Here is a 19219-nt window from a genome sequence, read left to right as displayed (position 1 = left end):
GTTTAGTCTGACAATTTTAAGTCTGACAATTTTAGTCTGACAATTTTAACAACTTTTTAAGCCTTTAAAATCTAAACTAAAACCTTGAATTTACCACAGACTATAAAGCCTCAATTTATGTGGTTTAATATTAAAAACCCACTATTAGAATTTAAATTATAAAGTTTCTATATTTAAACCAGTTTAAAGCGCCATTTTTTTATTAAGTTTTTTGTTTGTTTTTCTTTTTTTTAAGAAGACTGCAAATTAGGATTTTTGGTCACGTAACTGTCTGCGGTTTGTGGTCAGCTTCTTTATTTTATCAAAAACTAACAGATTTCGGTTTTATGTCATTTAAAAATGTTTTTAAAAAATGAAAACATTCGATTTTGCAATCCCTCAGTCACGTATTCGTCTGCGGTTTTCTAAAATAAAATATTTTTGGCAACCCTGAAGATTGTCTTTTTTGTGGCGCTGTCTATGAGTTTTTTTTTAAATCCCGCTTTAAGAAAAACAACTTTTTTTAAGCAAAATTTAAACAACATAACCATTATTCATTGTAGCAATATAAAAAAATAACGCTTTTTGTTTTACTTTAAAAGATTTTGTTGTTGTAAATTAAAAAAAAAATTTCAAACATCTTTTTTCTTGTGGATATCGATTTTAAACCTCAGTAATTGGGCGTGGTTTTCAAATTCTAAGCCTATTCGTGTGGCCTCTTATTGCCACCTAATATTAGCCTAAGACTTGTTTGAAATTTAACCTTCGCAGCTCGGAAACCCTGTTTTTCGAGCTTCGAAATTCGAAAAAAGTCACGTATGTTGAATTTTGTGTTACAGACATGTCCCCCAGGCTCCGCACTCACACGTTACACGACAATCACGTGCTCTCGCTCGTTCCCTCAACCTTCTCTTAGCAGATGGTTTATCATGGAGACCGCCACAGAATTTGCCTTCTTCAAAATTAAGGTAAGCCATAGGCAAAAGTCAAGGGGGTAGAGTGAATTTTTTAATTTTTTTGGAGGGGCTGTGTTTTTTTGAGATAATTTTTTAACTGATAATAAACTGATTTTTTTTAAAGTATTTGTTAAATTAATCATAAAATAATAATAAATATTTATTTTAACTATAATTAACTACTTCATTTAAAAAATTTAATTTAATGAAAAAGCTTTTTTGTATATATTTATGGTGATTGTGTTAAACGTTTTTTTTTTTATTATAGAAGCCTAAAATTTGTGATTTTTTTATTTTTTTGATGTTTTTCAGTTAGTTTTGAGGTTAGTTGGTTAGTGAGACAATTAATGTTATGATAGTTTAAAAAGTAGAATAGTTTTTAAATTTGTTTTTAATATTTAGTCTAAATTATGTATATACGCTTACATTATTATTTTTTTTATAATATAATTTTTATTTATAGTTATATTATACAATTAGTTAAATTATAAAGTTTGTTTTTTACAGAAACTATATTTATTTATATTATTTAAAAAAAACATTTATTTAAAAATTGCTTTGATGTCAAAAAATATGAGACTTTTTTTTATACCCACAAAATTTTTGTTTTTTAAATTATGTTTAAATTTTATTTTTAATTTTTACAAAAAAATAATTTTTAAAAATTTTCGTGCCTTTCTCGTTATTGGTTTGTGGTAGGTGCCTGTGGTTTATAATGTCTCTCGTTTGACTAGACTTCTATATTTGCTTGATACTTAGTGGTTCCAAGTTAAAGGTAAATAGTGTCATTACATTCAAAAAGTAAATACAGAAAGTCAAAAAAGAATTAAAAATTACTCAGGAATTTTTGAGTTATTTTAGCTAGAAAAATGGTTTTATTTTAGCGTTTTTATTTTTTTTGGTTGTGTTTTTTTTAGATTTGTATTTTTCGAGTAGCGAAGTTTCTATTTTTGTACTTCAGGTGTTTTTAAAGCAGTCTGAAAAGATGGTTGTAACTTGAAACTCTGTCGTTTAAACCTGCTTGACCCTTCTCTCTTAGGAGGAGAAGTACATTTAGTTAGGTGACTTGAAACCTTTAAAATTGACAGTTTAGAGGTGTATTTTTTCGATAAAAATGTTAATTGTAGTAAAAAATCATCCCCAAAATATTATAGGTGTACTTTTGGTTTGGTTTTTGTTATGTTTAAATAACCAGAGCAATTCAAACAATATTCTCTCACTTTTCCCACTCCAGTCTGCTCTTTTCTCTCTTTTTCTCTCTTCTCCTGTTTCTCTTTATGATGTCACAAACCGGTGTCTGGTTTAAAACAAGTCACGTAAGTGTCTGGCCTCTCTCAGCAGCACGTTTTGTTAAAGTGTGATGGTTACGTGCCTTTGCTTGTCCCGCCAAAACTGGTGGTCTAGTACTGGGCGTTGTACCCAAACTAGCTCAAAAAATAGCGATTTTCGGCACTTTTGTTTTAACTCAAAATTTATTTATTATGAGAATGAGTTTATTTAGTTTTGATTTAAATTTTTTTTGAGGTTAAGCAGCACATTTCGAGCTTTTTTGTATTTCGTGGTTTTGATGGTTTGAAGCTAGGATCGGAAAGTTAAATTTGTAATTTTAGAGCAATTTATATAATTTTAATTGGTTTTTAGCATTTAAAAACGATTGAGAAATTAACCTGCAGCTTTTGAATACAATTTTTCTGTAGTTTTAATCAATTTTTGCTAAAAATTAAGTTATATAAGTATAATGAGCCATTGTTCCAGTATTTGTTATTAAACAGCAAAATAACACAAAATTTTAATTAAAATTTTGACTAGAAACAGTAAATAAACAAAGTTTCATTAATAAATTGATTCAGAAATCTTAAAACTCTTATTTTTTAAAGTTTTTGTTGGTGATGACGTTTTGGTTTCTTGTCAGAGATAGCAAATTTAAAATGGCGTGCGTACTCGTGGTTTTGGTTGCCGCGTTTTTTTAGGATCTTTTTTATTTTCGCGCCTATTTTGGACTTTAAAAGTGGGAAAACGTTAAACCATATTAATACCTTATTTTTTTAGATTACTTTTAAGATAATAAAAGTGTAGTTTATTTATATTGTTTTAATAACTCAATATAAGATGGAGTTCATTATAAAGTTAATATGTTATAAGGTAAGTCGATATGTATAGAATGTTATTTTGAAAAGTTTGTCACAAAATTTTGAAAGGTTTTTTCGGTATTAAATTTCTTACTCAGAATTTGAATAGGTTTTTCTGTTTAGGTCGAATAGTTTTGTTTTGAGTTAAATTAATTGTTAAAAATACATTTCCAATTTTGATCTAGTCGAGAAGTATATATTTTATGAATATTACCAAATAATAAATATAAAAAAATTTTTATTAAACTTTTGCTAAAAAAAAGTTTTAAAATTCTATCACAAATTTTTTCTTTTTTTTTGTTGGCCTGTATCAAATTTAAAATTTTCTGAGATAGCACCCTAAGGCCTATTTCATTGTCTGTGTTGTGTCTATGACATCACAATAAGCCATGAATGAAGTTCTTAACCTTTATTGTCATTCAAGTATGACATCACTTTTTCTCTCTTTTACTACTTGGACTTATTCAAGTGGAAAAAATTGTTTTGGCTATTTTTAAAATAAAAAAATATTTAAATTTTCTAAACTGCTAATTTTTTGCTATTTTTTGTGATTAATAAATATTGGTAAATATTAAATAAATAAAAATAGTACAAAGAATGTTCAAAATTACTTTGTTAAAAATTGGTTTTTAGTTTCTTAATTAAAACTGCCCAAACTTTTTTAAAAAATTTGTTTTACAATAATTGTAAACTTTTTCTTTTATTTTTCTTTTGAAAAACAAAACAGTATTTTAGCATTTTTATCTGATAATGTTTCACTGAATGTTTATTTTAAAAAGCAGTGTTCTAGCTGTTTTGTTAAAAAAATTGTTTTAATGCGATATATTCAAATTTATTTTTTACTGTTTTAAAAAAAATATAAATATACCAAAATAAATTTTATTATTTTTTAAACTTTAGAATCACATTTTTGATTTGTACGGTTGGTTTTACTATTCCAATGTTGTTCGACGAACGAAAAATGCCGTATTATTTAATGCTTCAATATTTCTTGGCTACAGGAGCCCATGATGCATTATTTGAGTAAGTTTTCTTTTAATATTTTTATTGAAATACCATTAAAGTGTTATGTTACAGAGTTTTGCAATTTTGTAAATGATGTATATAGCACCTTAGTATGGTTGACAATGAATCACAAAATGGCTTTAGAACTTTAAAAAACGTCTGTGGTATTTACAATTTAATTTTCAAAAATACTGGAAAATGATTAACATAAAAAAACAGGTTACCTTATTTTTTTGTGTAACGTAAAAAATACTAAGTAGCAAAGTGAATGTATACACGCTAGTACTTTCTACGTCATCACAAACAGGGCTTACCTTTTCTCTTTTTTTAATTAATTTTAATTTTTTCGTATAACTTAAAAAGTAGGTGAAATTATTCGAAGTTAAAACCATTTTTGTGTTCAGTGACACCAACTTTATTAATTTTTGAGTATAAAAATATCTCTAATATATGTATTAGTTGAGGGTTGCAACCATATTGCGACAATTACAATTCTTGCTGTGAGTTGGGTAAATTGACTGGTACTTATAATCCCATTTAGCTTATTTGTATAAATGCAACTTAAGACAGTTTAAAAATAGCAATATCGTTTAATGTATTTTATTTCCGCGCTTGTATATGCAAATTTTTTTTGAAAGTTTGAGATCATAAACAACCAGGGTCAGTATTTTAGAGTTAAGTGTTCAATAACGTTTATAAAAACAATTTTTATGTTAAATAATTTTTGTTCAAGCGTAGGTTTTAATAAGTTTCCTAATCGAAAATTTTAAATTAAAAAAAAATTAATTTTTGGATATGAAACTGTAAGACTTCCTTTTTAGGCAGTGTTGCCAATTTTTTTGCTTGTTAAGCATTAAGCAATTATAAAACAAAATTATTTGGCAACACTGTAAAATCTGCTTATTCATGACCACCTATAAACTTTTAAAATAAATAGAATATTTTTTAAATAGATAATATTACTGCAATTTTTATCTCTTCTAAAAAACAAAAACAATTTTAGTTATTTTGATAAAATTTAATTTTTTAAATTTAATAATATCGAAACCAGGCATTAGTGTATCATATTTAATGCTGTAATTCTTAATTTTTAACGGCATTGTTGTAATATATTTCTGTCATATTAGCAAAAACATTTTATCTAATGAATAATTACCTAAAACGCCATTTTAAAAATGAGACATCTACTATTAACCCCAAAAAGTAATTTTCTGTTATCATTTTTTTAACAGTTTGAGAATTGTTAAAATAAAAACAAAACATTTACAACGTCTTAATAAAAAAAATTTCTGTTAATTTGAATTTTATATAAAAAATTGGTTAATTATTTTTTAATTCTAAATTTTTTTGATTCAGCTGCTTTAAATGGGTTGTATCACCACAAAAAGGGGAAAGTACCACAACTGAAAATGAAGGTGTTTTCAGTGAATTGCCAGGTAAAAAACTCAAAATTTTTGTTTAAATATGTTGTTAACTTGATTTATTTAACTTTTAAGATAAAAATAAATGATCACCAATTTTTATGAATTAAATTGGGTCATAATCGTAATTAATATTTTTCGATCAGATCACGATCATGGGACCCAAAAAAATTAAATTTCTACTTACTTACTTATCATTCACACATTTGTTAAAATATTTAACCGTATCATTGAGTACAATTAAACATAACAAAGGGCACTTTTACTAGCACGGAAATAATGTGTTGTAAGGGATTTTATGTAGAATTAACAAATAAAAGTATATGTACACTACTTTAATTATGAAGTTACAATATTCAAAAAAAATTTTGTTTAAAATCATGTAGTTAAAGCATGTAAAGTTAGTGTTTATTTGTAAAGCAATACCTAATTGATACATAAATACCCTCTAAATTCGGCGATTTACGATCATCATTTTGATCAGCACATCACTATCAAAAATATAGATTTTTAAATTAAATTAATAAATTACAACATTTTTATTTTTTTAGAAAAAAAAAATTTTTTGTAAGGTTTTTTTTAATATTTTAGGAAGTGTGGATGACTTCTTGGAGGCTTGGTTTATGTTAATCGAGAGATTGGTCAATCCTCGCAACATCCTTAATTCTACTCATGTGATCAATGAGAAGAAGAACGAAGATGTCATTATAGCTCCATTTTCTCCAATCAAGTTTCTCATCAAAACACAAAAGGTCGAATTTTTTTATTGATTTTTTTTTATTTTGACTGGGTATTTTTAAACTTTTTGCTTACTGATAGAAAAAAGTTTTTAAAATGTTGTGTTAGCGTTGCAAATTGGAATTTTAATTTAGTCACGCTATGGAAACTAAAGGAAAATTTTTGAAATGGATTTCGAAATTTTAGACTTCAAAATTCAAAAAAAAAATTATTTTTTAAAATATAGTAAATTATTTTAATTACTTTTTTTATTAAAATTTAGGTTAAAAGTTGTTTTTTTTTTTTAGGCTGCATTAGATGCTTTAACTCACTTATTTGAAAGCGGACGTCTAAACAATTTATCAGTTCGCATTTTCGATATTTTGATCCTCATCTTGTGTCATGTGATCAGAGGGGAGGAAATTGCAAGGAGTAAACTCCAGGAGGAGTTGGAGGAGGAAAAGAAAAAAGCAAAGGCACAAGGTGGCACTAAATAATTTTTTAATAAATTTTAAAATCTATATTTTTGGAATTAAGTAGTGTGGTATACTGTTCATGGCGTCGGACTACGAGCCTTAAGGTTTTATGTTTAAGTCGCACCAATGACACACTTTTTGCCAATTTATCCCAGCATTTACAGATAGCTTGAGCCTGTCTAAACTGCACATTTTTTTCAAAAAAAAACCTAGCATCTAAAAATAATAAAAAAAAGGAATTGGAGCAGGGAATGAAATAACGGGTCACTATTCGCTAAAAGCGAATCGTTTTTTTTTAAATTAGCGAATCATTTTTCACAAATATATTAGAATTAGCGAATCAAACAAATAAGTTCAAGCGATAATAAAACTTTCGTGTATATTTGTGTATTTTTTTCGATTTATTTTTACCGGTTTCACACATTTATAATTACATTAATACGTATTTTTCACTCTTGCAGTTTGTTTAGTTTAGTAGTTGCGCAATTTTTTAAATAGATAACAGTCTTGAAAATATTAAATATATCTCGTTTTTTGTGTAAAAAATAATTACCGATTCTTTAACAATAAGTTACATTTTAAAAATGCCACTCAACGCGTCAAGTGTTATCAAAAAACGAAGACTATGACTTGAACCTAACTATTGCTCTAAAAATGCGACGTCATTTTTAGCGAATCGTTTTTTAAACGTTAATTCGTATCCTGTGGAGGAGGGCGTTGGTTTTTGGCATACACTATAGCATATGAATATGAGTCAAAAACTTGCACTCTTTCCGCATAACAACATAAAAACCTATTACCTTAAATTGATGTTAAAAAAATGTACTTTAATATATATATTTTTTACACTCAGCATTTTTTTAATATTAGGTAATGCCTTTTTAATTTAAACAATTTGCATTATGTCATTGCTTTTATTAAACTCCCTATTTTTATTTATTGTTTCCTTATTAGTGTATAAAGTTCAACTATTTTGAGTAATGCTTGCTATAAATAGAATCTAATTAGTTCAGTTTGTTGGCGGTCTTATTTTTTTCTGTGATAATGTCTGGAAAAAATATCTATGTTTGGTTTGTTTTTTACTTTTCTTCGATTTAAATTTCTTTTGTTTTTGTCACGACAATAATTTTTTTTCCAAAAGGGGATTTTTCTACTTCACTTAAATGCATATGGTCACTATTCGGTATACTAATTAAGGATGTTATTTTTCCTGTTGCAATTTTTCTATACCGCTAATTCTATCTACCCTCAAAAGTGGAGCTAAAAAAAAACTCGTTTTACATTTTGTGTTATAATTATATTGTTTAAAACTATTTCTACAGACTGTTTATATGGAAATCTGTTTAATTGGCATGACTTGCTTGTTGTAATATGGTTACAACACTTACAGATGTTTTTTTATTTTAAAGTCAAATTTTTAATATGTGCGCAACTTGCAACTAATATTTGCCAGTAACAATTGTCCACGCACCACAAATGGCAGTTTTTTTATTTAAAAGCCTTTAAATTGGGCATACATTCATATGCATATATCTTTCAAATCAGTTTTATTACATATGAATTGTATATATAAATTTTGTTGAAAGATTTAATTAAATTTTGTTGTAATAGCATGATGACTGTTAAGAATTTTTATTATTACATATTCTTATTTTAAAATAATTTTTTTGTTTTAGAAACTCCTGGAACTCCAACTTTCTCTGAATATTACTTTGATGGATTAAACATGTAAGTTTTGTTATTTTTTTTAATTTTATTGCATCAAACTTGTAAAAAAAAAAGATTTAAAAAGGTATTTGTTGTAATAAAATATAACATAAGATTTAATTTAAAAATTTAATAATTTAAAAAATTAAAATAATTTAAAATAAAAAAAAACAATTTGGTTAAAAAAATGTTAAAAACTTAATTTATTTAATTATGACATCATCTTATTCCATTATGACATCACACAGGCATGTTACACCAACCCCCGCAACTTGGCCTCGAGCCGTGACATCACAACAAGCTACTACCACAGCAGCCAGTTCGACAACCAACGTGGCATCCAGTGTGACAACCAACGTAGCAGCCAGTGTCACAACCAACGTAGCAACCAATGTTGCGATGGTTCAATCATCCAGTAGACAACCAGATCCAACAGTTGTTCAAAATGTAAAAATGTTTTTTTATTTTTTAAAATGTTTGATTATGTGAAAAAGACCTTATCATCTAAATATTAAAGTAAATGGTAAAGTTGAAGTTGCCTTGGCAGTTTTGTATTAACTATACATTTTTTTTGTATATATCTTTATCCTCGATGTAGGAAAATTGAATGCGCGTCTTGAACATAGAGTAACAACTGTTACTCCGACCCAGTCTCGAATTGCCTTTAGCAGTTTGGAATATTATAGATTATAATTGCCCGATAAGTAAGCTGCTGATTAGGTGCTGGATCAGCAGAAGTTTATATCGTTTATAGCGCCTTACTCAAGTATAAGAGCAATGGGGATTAAACCCAGGACCTCACGTGTGGTGTAGCAAGTGTTCTTACTTACCATTTGATATCTGACCAAATTTTGAGTTCACTTTGGCAGTTTGGAATATTATTGAGTATATTTGTCCGGGATTTCCCCTGCCACTGATTTTTGGCTTAGCTGGAGTTTATAACTCCTTACTAAAGGGTGCTAAAGCATAGAACCTGTGAGAAACAAACCGGTGATCTCGTGTAGGAAAACCAAGTGTTGCCGGTGTTTTAAATATTTTAACCTAATTATTCAAAAATGCCCTAAGTTATGGAAGCAGTGGGGTTTAAACCCATAAACTTAAGATGTCTAGTGTCTTAAACTCCAAAGCTAATTTTTTTAAATTAAAATTATTTTTAGTTGATGGACATGGGGTTTCCCCGTGAAAGCGTTCTTGAAGCTCTCGGCCATGTTCCAACACTGCAGGGCGCCACAGAGTGGTTGTTAACACACAGCTCGGAGGAAGATCAACTGATCCGGGCAATCACGATGTCTTTGGATGATGCTGGAGGAAGTACGGAAGAGGCTAATAATGATGTGGAGGTCGCTGAACCAGAGAATTTAGAGGTCAGTTTTTAGTTTATCCTCAATTAGTTTTTTTTATAATTACAAAAACATGTAAAATATTATTTTATTAAAACACAATTTAGATTTTCTATATATTTTTTTGTGTTTTGTTTTTTTAAACTTGTGTTTTAAAAATACAATGGTAGTGTGAAGTAGTTGTAAGAACAGTTGGCTTTACAACGTAAGATTTGGGGTTTAATCCCCACGACTTTAAAATAAAACTGCTCTTAAGTAAAGCGCTAAAAACTAAACTAATTTCTGCCAAATCAAAAACACCTTTAGATTAATAATATGCAAAACTGTCAAAAGCAATATAAAACTTTGGGGTAACGAATGTTACAAGTTCGGTAGGTGTTTTAGTCGGCCTTCCCATATCAAGGACATATCTTTAATATTTTAAATATTTTTAAATGCTATAGGAACTGGGTTGGGCCAGCGATACAAGTACAATTGATGAAACAGAAATTGACGAATATGTAAAAAAAACTGGACCAACACAAGCAGTAAGTATATTTTATGGTAAATTATATTATCAAACTGATTTTGTTTTTAATTTATTTTATATAAGTTACATTTTGTCAAATTTTAAAGTGTTATGTTACAGAGTTTTGCTATTTTGTAAGTGGTGTATATAGCACCTTAGTATGGTTGACACTAAATCACAAAATGACTTTAGAACTTTAAAAAAAGTCTGTGGTACTTACAATTTAATTTCAAAAATACTTAAAAATGATTAGCATAAGGTTACCATATTTTTTTGTGTGACGTGAAAGTTCTAAGTAGCGTAGTGAATGTATACAAGCTAGTACTTTCTACGTCATCACAAACAGGGCTTTCCTTTTTTTAATTAATTTAAACATTTTTTTAAAAATGTATAACTTAAAAAGTAGGTGAAATTATTTAAAGTTAAAATCATTTTTGTGTTCAGTGACACCAACTTTATCAATTTTTGGGTATAAAAATATCGCTAATATATGACTTTAAAAATTTTTTCCTAAATTTTATAAGTGGAAATTTTGGACTACTTTGAATTATTTTTATGTGTTAGTGCATTCTATACTCTTTTTTTGCCTAAAAATTGTGTTAAATTTTTTGGTTAAATTCAATCTTTTATATTCCGAGTTTAATCTCTACTGCTTTCATGCTGTAGTACCCAAAGTAAAACATATAAAATGGTTAGAAATTATGTTAAACCAAAAAAACAATCAGCAGGTTAATTATTTGAAAATTATAATGAATTATATTTCTAACGTATATCTTTAAGTTGAGACTGGGGCAGGGTAACAAATGTTACTCCATGTAAAGGCTATATAGTTTGCCATTACACATTAAAGATAAATAAGCACAAAATTAATAAAACTAAAACATTTTAGGAAACTGACAAAAAGTTAGAAGAAGAAAAACAGAAAAAGGAAGATGAAGAAGAAATCAAGTTGCTCGCCCAGGTGTGACAAATAATATAATATTAGATTTCTATGTTAGTTTTTTTTAGTCCAAAAAAAAAAAATTATAATCATACCACTAGTCAAATATCTTTTTACAAATACCATTTTTTACCTTAACTCTTTTCTGGAAGATGCCCTTTAATTAAAAAAAAATTAACTTGAATTTTGGTAAAATGTCGTTTTTGAAATTGATTTTTTACAAACTTGATTATTTGATAAAAATATTTATAATACGGGCTTATACAAAATATTTGTTAAAACAGAAATAGTGTAATTTCTAAATAATTGAAATAATGGTTAAATAAAATAATAGTATGAAAATTATTTTCGATAATGTCAATAATTGTTTTTCCTTATAATAGGGTGACGTCCAACCAATACCGATTGAAATAATCGACAAATTTGCTGATGATATTTTTAATAAATGTACAGAGTGGGTTGATAAATTACCTGATACAGTTTACAGGTATATTTGTTTTTTATTAATTTTAAAATGATTATTTTTTAGTTATTTACATTCCATTTATTTACTAAAATGTTTTAATGCAATTTTTATATTATTTTTTTTTTATATTTTACAATGCCCAAAAAATTTAAATAAATAATTAAAAAAAGGATAATAATGATTGCAAATTTAAATTAATTTCTGAGTAATTTTCTACAAGATTAATTTCCTTTTTGAATTTTAATCGTGACCGACTTTTAACCTAGTTATTGAGTTAAGTTACATAAGCCAAAAAAATGAAAAAATAATTTTAAAAAACTTAAATTTTATAAAAAAATTGCAGAAATTTTTTTGTATTGAAATAATTTTATTATGTTTTTATTACTTCATGATAAATAATTGTTAATTATGATGTCATAATGGCAGGGTTTGTGATGTAACAGTGGTGTTAATGAAAAGAGCTGGAAAAGAATGGGCAGACAGGGTGTTTCTTAAACTTCTACAACAGGTAAAAAATTTTAAAACTTTTTTTTTGTTTAAATTTATCTTAATTGTGTAAACAAAATTTACTAAGTACTTACTGATGTTAATTTACGTTAATAGTCTTAAATTTAAAAGTAAGTTTTTTTTTTCGTTTTAATATTCTAATTTTTTAAATGTCTTATTAATATTATGATGCTTTATTGGCAAACAAAAAGGAAATTGTGATGTCATAATCATTTTAAAAATGTCATAATCGTTTAGTTTAACTTCTAAAAATAACTCAAAAATGGTTATGCAATTTATATAATTGCTACCGAAATTAAAAATTTTTACCAAAATGGAAAAATTTTAACTTGGACTGGCAGTTAGTTAACAACATGGGTTCATGGGTTTGATTCCCACTCCTTCCATCAATAAAACTTATAGAAACGCCAGTGTCAAAATTTAATCAACTTACAACTTATTTCAAAATTTTTTTTAGAAAAACGATAATGTAGTTTTTTAACATAAGTTAATAGCTAATTAAAAATAATAAAATTAGTTTATAGCTTAAAAATAATAAAAAATAGCTTTAAAAAAAATAAATAAATAAAAAAAAATTAAAAAAAGTTTGGTATTCAGATAAAGAGTTCTTGCCAGGAATTAAACCGAAAGTATGTGACCAATGATCCAGAAGTTTGGGTAAATGACAATGAAATTGCGAAGGGCCTTTCAACAAAAGCGATTCTTGTTGCGTTATTATTTGAGGTATTTATGAAAATTTTACTTTTTTTTAATTTTTTTGAGAATCTTTGTATTTACTTATAGTTGAATTTGTAGAAAAATTGATTTTAAATTCTAAGATTTTTTTTTATTTCGGAACTGCCGACTTTACTCAGTTCTAATGTAGAGTAATTGTTGTTACCCTAACCAAGTCTTAAGTTGCCTTTGTTAGTTTGTTATATTATTTATTATATTATCTGATTATAAACCTGTTAATTGCTATTGGTAAGCAAAGTAAGGGCATTATGGCATAGAATTTAAGGTGCATTATGGCATAGAATCAGCGGGAATCAAACTGAAGGCTGTCTGTGGCTTAATTATTGTAGTTTGCCACTGGTCAAATTTTTAGGAAACTTTTTTTTTAATTTTTGTAATATTTTTAATTTCAGGAAATGAAAGAACCTTGTAGTAAATTTGTAAGTGAAACAGGAATAGTCAACACTTTTATTGAACTACTTCACAGCGCCAGTTTGTGGATTCAAAATAACGAGGATAAAGCTAAAGAAGTGCCTACCCCAAAGTGAGTAACAACTTTTTAATTTTTTTTTCTAAACATTGTTTATTGCCTAAATATATAATTTTATTTTGTTTATTTATCTTTGATTTAAATTACTAATAAAAATTGAAACTTTTTTGCAAAGTAAGATTTTTTTAAATGGTTTGACTTTGTTAAATTAGTTTTTTTGTTATTTTTGATTTTATATTACTATTTGTTGAGAAATAAGGCAGTGGTAAGAACTCTTGCTACACCACTATGAGGTTGTGGGTTCAATTCCCACTGCTCTCATGCTGTAGCTCTCTTGAGTAAAGCGTTATAAACGGTATGAACTCCTGCTGAGCCAGCACTTAATTAGCAGCATAACTACCGGGCAATTATAATCTATAATATCCCAAACTGCCACAGGTAACTCGGACTGGGTTGGGGTAACTGATGTTACTCTATGTTTAAGTCGCGCATTCGACCTTCCCACATCGAGGATAAAGATATATACAAAAAAATTACATCGTACCAATTGCTTTGAGGCAAAATAAAAAAAAAAATGCTAAAATCCCAAAACAATTAAAAAAATTTTTGCAAGGTTTCAATTTTAAAAATTTAAAATCTTTTTTTATGTAGATGGATATCACCAGTTTTATTGTGGGTTGATTTATACGAGCGAACATGTGTATCGATTCTACGTCGAAATGAGATGAAGTCACGGTTCATCGGTCACAAGCGAGAGTGGAAATGGTTCGACGATCGCTCGGGACGATGGTGTAATTACAGTGTTTCCAATCATAAAAGTATTGATGACGCGTACAACCAAGGTCTCGGAACTGTCAGGTCTGTTAAATTTTTTATTTTAATTTTTGAATTGAATTTTTAGAAATGCGCTTTTTAAAAAAAATTTTGTTAAAAAAAAAAAAATTTTTTTTGTACTTTACATTTACGGTTCTAAATTTTTCCAAAAATCAGAATATATAAGTGATCAAATAAATAAAGTTATAAATATTTATTTTTACTAAAGGGATTCTAATGTTACTTGACAACTTTTGTTTAGGTTTACTGCAGGCAGAAGAAGGTATTCGATTAATTTTCATCAATTAATTCAATGTAATGAAGAATCAGGAAATCGGAGACCAATAATGGCAACTTATACAAATAATTCAACAACACCAAATAAACCACAACAAGGTAGTGAGATTTTAAAAAATTAAAAAAAAAATTAAAAAGGGTAATATTATGTAGTGTCATATTTTTAGGAATGATTTTTACTATAGTTTTGCAAAAATAAAATTATTTATTTAATTTATGTCAAAAGAACAGCAAAAATAAATAAAATTTAAAAATAGAAAAATTAGAAAAAATTTTTAAACAATTTTTTAGAAGAAAATATGGATATTGACACAACATTATCTCCGGACCAATCAAAATCAAGCGCAACAAAAAGCACCCAATCAGCGTCGAGCACTTCTAATGGTAATGTTATGTAGTGTCATATTTTTTTTATTTCCCTTTTTTTTTTAAATATTAAGTCTAAAAAAATTTTTGAACAATTTTTTAGAAGAAAATATGGAAATTGACGCAACAAAAAGCGACCAATCAGCATCAAGCTCTTCTAAATCCAACCAATCAGAGGAAAAAAAGAATATTCAGGAATTTGGAGACTTTGTTCGAGTGAACAAATCACAGGCAGAAAATTTGGTTTTTGCTTGTACAAAGTTTGTTTGTTTTCCTGTAGATGCTGACACCCTGCATTCTTCTATGAGACTCTTATTAAGGTAAATTGATATTTTTATTTTTTTTATTTATTAAATTTTTTTGCTCAATTTTTGTTAATTTGTGTTTTTTTTAGTTTATTGAATTTAAAATTTTTCGTGTTTATATTGTTGTTTTTGGTGAAAATATTGTTAAAAATTGTCAACTTTTGTGTGTTTTTTACATATTTTTTTACTCTAAATATTTTATGTTTAATGTTTTTTTGGTGTTCGTGCCTTTTTTTAAAGTTATTTAAAAAAATGTTATTTTTTCTAGGTATTAGTTTGAATTTAAACATTTTTTCATAAAAATTATTTTACTTAAAACTTTGAAAAATTAAGTAAAAAAAATTAAATTTTTTATGATTTTCAATAACAGACTCACTCGCTCTGGCACCCCTGGTGGACATGAACGAGCTTTATTATTTGCGACACTAGGTGGCCCAGGAGGGTTGTTAAAACTACAGAACAAACATGGTTTTATCGGATTTGCTTCGCTGGCAACTTTACTTTTAAGACATATTTTAGAAGACGAACAAACATTAAGAGCTACCATGGAAAAAGTAAATATTTAAATTTTTTCTCTTTGTCATCTGAAAGTTTAAAATTACTGATTACTATTATAATATTGGAAATCATTTTACAAAATAGACATTTGCCCAAAACGCCATTTTACTTATATATTACATTTTATATTAACCCTAACTTACCCTCGCCTACCTCTAGGAAATATCTTTAATTTTAGAAACAAAAATTAACTTAAAATTGAATAGATCAATAAAAATGTTGTAAATTGGAAAGAAACTTAAAATTTCATATGTTTAACCGGCAGCTTGGTGTAGTCGTAAGAACAATTGCTACACCACCATGAGGTCGTGGGTTTAATCCCTACTGCTCTCATGCTGTAGCGCTCTTGAGTAAGGCTCTATAAACGGTACGAACTCCTGCTAAGCCAGCACTTAATCAGCAGCATTACTATTGAGCAATTATGATCTATAATATCCCAAACTGTTACAGGCAACTCAAGACTGGGTTAGTGTAACTGATGTTATTCTATGTGTAGGTGGTGCATTCGACCTTCTCACATCAAAGCCGTTAAAAAAAAAGTTTTTTGAATTTTGAAAAAACATTTTTTTACAGACAGTATGTCATGTCGCGGGTACTGGGGCTGCAAATGCAAGTTGTGGTGTGAGTGGTAATAGTTTAGGGAGTAGGGAGCTACATTACATGTTGCGAGCTTTAGCCCCAGCTGCTTGCCAACACCCTGGTATATTCACTGAAATGTGCTCGAAGAATTTAAGGGTTATTTTACCCCCTGAAGCTGGAAGTCGAAGTAAGTTTAATGAATTAATTAAAATCCTAAATTTAATATTTTTATCAGGGTACAAATTAACGCAACGTTACCTTGTCGTGTGAACAGGCCTTAACACTTGACGCTTTGCGTTGCATTTTTAAAATGTACTACTACTATGCTTACCAAAGTTCAACCACATTGCACAACAACTTAACAAACTGAGGGAGTAAAACTTATACATTATGAGGTCACGCAAGGTTACTGTAATTAAATGCCTTATAGTAACCTACATTTACGCAGGATTATGTTGATGTTAGTTAATTAGTTTCGAAAAAAACACATAAATATACACGGGTGTTTTATTATCGTCTGAACCATTTTTGGTTGATTTACTATTTCTTATATATTTGTAAAAAAAAGATTCGCCAATTTTAAAAACAATACGCCCCTGTTTATAAATATATTTTTTAATCTGAAAAGACTTAAAACTGAGAACAGCCGATCATAAAGTAACATTTGTTACTCTGACACAGTATTGAGTTGAATTTGCCAGTTTGAGTTTTTTTTCTATAATGACAGATAATTAAACTGCTAATTTGTGTTTGCCTCTGCAGGGGTTATTACTATTTAATGCACCTTACTCAAGGGCGCTACAGCTTGGAAGCAGTTGGAATCGAACCTAGGACCTTGTGTATTGAATCCAAGTGTTTTAGTCACTACTTCTAAATCTAATGTTTAAAGAAAATAATGGCTTAAAAATTAAAGTTTTTTTTTCTGTATTTTTTTGTAAACAAGTTTTATAACAAATTAATATTTTGTAAATAATGTTTTAAATCTTCAGATTATGTGTATTTAATGGTCCTACAAAAATTTTAGGACAGTAAAAGAATTAATATGTGAAACCTTTAAAATTTCAAAATACAACCATGTTTATTATATTGATTATATCATAATATTAAAATATTCATTTTTTGTAAATTTTTACAAATAAATTTACTTTTTTTAGATATAGAAGCTGAGGAGACTGCATTAGTTGGACCTAACGCTGTTCAATTTATTAAACCTCTTTTGTTGGTATCAACAACCGTTATTAATAACTTACCTAACATTGTGGAACAAACCATGAACCAGTTACTCAATGCTTTAGTTGAAACAAAGCCAGTGGGAGCAAATTTGGATAAAAATGTGAGATGTTATTTGAAAATTAAAATTTTTTTTACATTTTTTTTAACTTAAAGTCATATTTTAGCGATATTTTTTTACTCAAAAATTAACAAAGTTGATATCACTTAACACAAAAATGATTTTAACTTTAAATAATTTTACCTACTTTTTAAGTTATACAACTTAAAAAAAAATTAAAATTAATTAAAAAAAAGAAAAGGGAAGCCCTGTTTGTGATGACGAAGAAAGTATTAGCTTGTATACATTTATTACGCTACTTAGTATTTTCTACGTCACACAAAAAAATATGGTAACCTGTTTTTTTATGTTAATCATTTTCCAGTATTTTTGAAAATTAAATTGTAGGTACCACAGAAATTTTTTAAAGGTTCTGAAGCCATTTTATGATTCATTGTCAACCATACTAACTTGCTATTTACAAAATTGCAAAATTCTGTAACATAACATTTTAACAATACTTACAAAATTGCAAAATTCTGTAACATAACATTTTAACAATAATTTTTTTAGAAGGAAGACGTTTCGACAACTAATGAAGCCATTCCAACAGTAAGTTTTTAATTATTTTTAATTTTTAAAGTTTTTCTTAAATTAAAATAAAATAACTTTTGATAAAAGTTAAAAAGCGTTTTTCGACAAAGGTATTCTTTATATTTATAGAGTTTTTAAAAATGAATGTTTAAAATATTGTTTTTAATTTTTTTAGCCAATGAATGAAACCCAGTCTACAACAACAACAGAATCGGATAAGAAAAATCAAAAACCAGCATCCCCCGAACCTAGTAAATTTTGTTTTATTTATTTAAAAAATTTTAAAACCCTTGTTAATATATATACTGAAACATTTTTGAGTTTTATGATTTAGAAAAATTTATTTAAAAAACAAAAATTATACCGGTTGATTTTTTATTATTTTGTGTTTTTTAAATGAGTAAACTGTTTTTAATTTTTTTTAAAAAAGCAAAATAAACGCCCATTAAATCTATATTAAATAAGACCTAGTGGACAATATAAATATATGTCCAATTTATAGGTCTACAAAAGAAAAACTGACTATTAGAAAACTGCCAATTGTGTATATATATATATATACAGTTAACCAGTTTTTCATTAAATTGTGTACTAATTCAATTTATTTTTTAGATGGTTTACTAGTTACAAAGTCCTCAATATTACGATTAATAGCTGAGTTAGTAAGATCATATTATTCATGTGCTTTCATGTTTGCTAATCATCGATATACTCCAGATATGTCTCCCTTAATTGAACAGGTAACTTTATTTTTAGCAGCTAAATTATCGGGCAAATATAATCTATAGTATTCCAAACTGCTACAGGCAACTCAAGACTGGGTTGGAGGAACTGTTGTTATGTTTAGGTCTCAGATTCGACCTTTCCACATCGAGGATAAAGATTTTAATTCAAACTTTGTTATTAAAAAAACTGTTTAATTTTTTTGGATCACTTTTGCTTTACAGTATTTGCAATTATTTTATTGTATTAACTGATTTTCAAAATTTTACTTAAAGAGATGGTTCGGTCGCAAAGTTTCTTTTTTAATTATGTTTTTTTAAATAACTTGCACGAGAATACGATTATTTTAAAAATTGGTC

The 19219-nt window shown here is 27.3% G+C and overlaps 1 protein-coding gene across 1 annotated transcript in view; it reads left to right on the top strand.

Annotated features, from left to right (window-relative positions):
- Nucleotides 1–19219, top strand: part of LOC145752220 (E3 ubiquitin-protein ligase HUWE1-like) — a 63951-nt gene that overhangs the window by 21942 nt on the left and 22790 nt on the right. Inside the window, exons 28-51 of the mRNA XM_082568455.1 lie at nt 819–947; nt 3965–4087; nt 5426–5505; nt 6082–6242; nt 6516–6690; nt 8360–8411; nt 8639–8837; nt 9548–9754; nt 10174–10257; nt 11128–11199; nt 11562–11665; nt 12071–12152; nt 12749–12874; nt 13279–13409; nt 14007–14213; nt 14431–14564; nt 14757–14849; nt 14935–15151; nt 15507–15690; nt 16268–16460; nt 17428–17606; nt 18117–18155; nt 18313–18388; nt 18750–18877. Of these exons, the coding sequence (XP_082424581.1) occupies nt 819–947; nt 3965–4087; nt 5426–5505; nt 6082–6242; nt 6516–6690; nt 8360–8411; nt 8639–8837; nt 9548–9754; nt 10174–10257; nt 11128–11199; nt 11562–11665; nt 12071–12152; nt 12749–12874; nt 13279–13409; nt 14007–14213; nt 14431–14564; nt 14757–14849; nt 14935–15151; nt 15507–15690; nt 16268–16460; nt 17428–17606; nt 18117–18155; nt 18313–18388; nt 18750–18877 (3175 nt within the window). The remainder of the gene's footprint in view (nt 1–818; nt 948–3964; nt 4088–5425; nt 5506–6081; nt 6243–6515; nt 6691–8359; nt 8412–8638; nt 8838–9547; nt 9755–10173; nt 10258–11127; nt 11200–11561; nt 11666–12070; nt 12153–12748; nt 12875–13278; nt 13410–14006; nt 14214–14430; nt 14565–14756; nt 14850–14934; nt 15152–15506; nt 15691–16267; nt 16461–17427; nt 17607–18116; nt 18156–18312; nt 18389–18749; nt 18878–19219) is intronic.

The sequence above is a fragment of the Corella eumyota genome, chromosome 5 (assembly GCF_963082875.1).
Source record: "Corella eumyota chromosome 5, kaCorEumy4.1, whole genome shotgun sequence".
NCBI classification, from domain to species: Eukaryota; Metazoa; Chordata; class Ascidiacea; order Phlebobranchia; family Corellidae; genus Corella; species Corella eumyota.
Note: the sequence above shows the minus strand (reverse complement) of the source record. Positions and strands in the feature narration are given on the sequence as shown.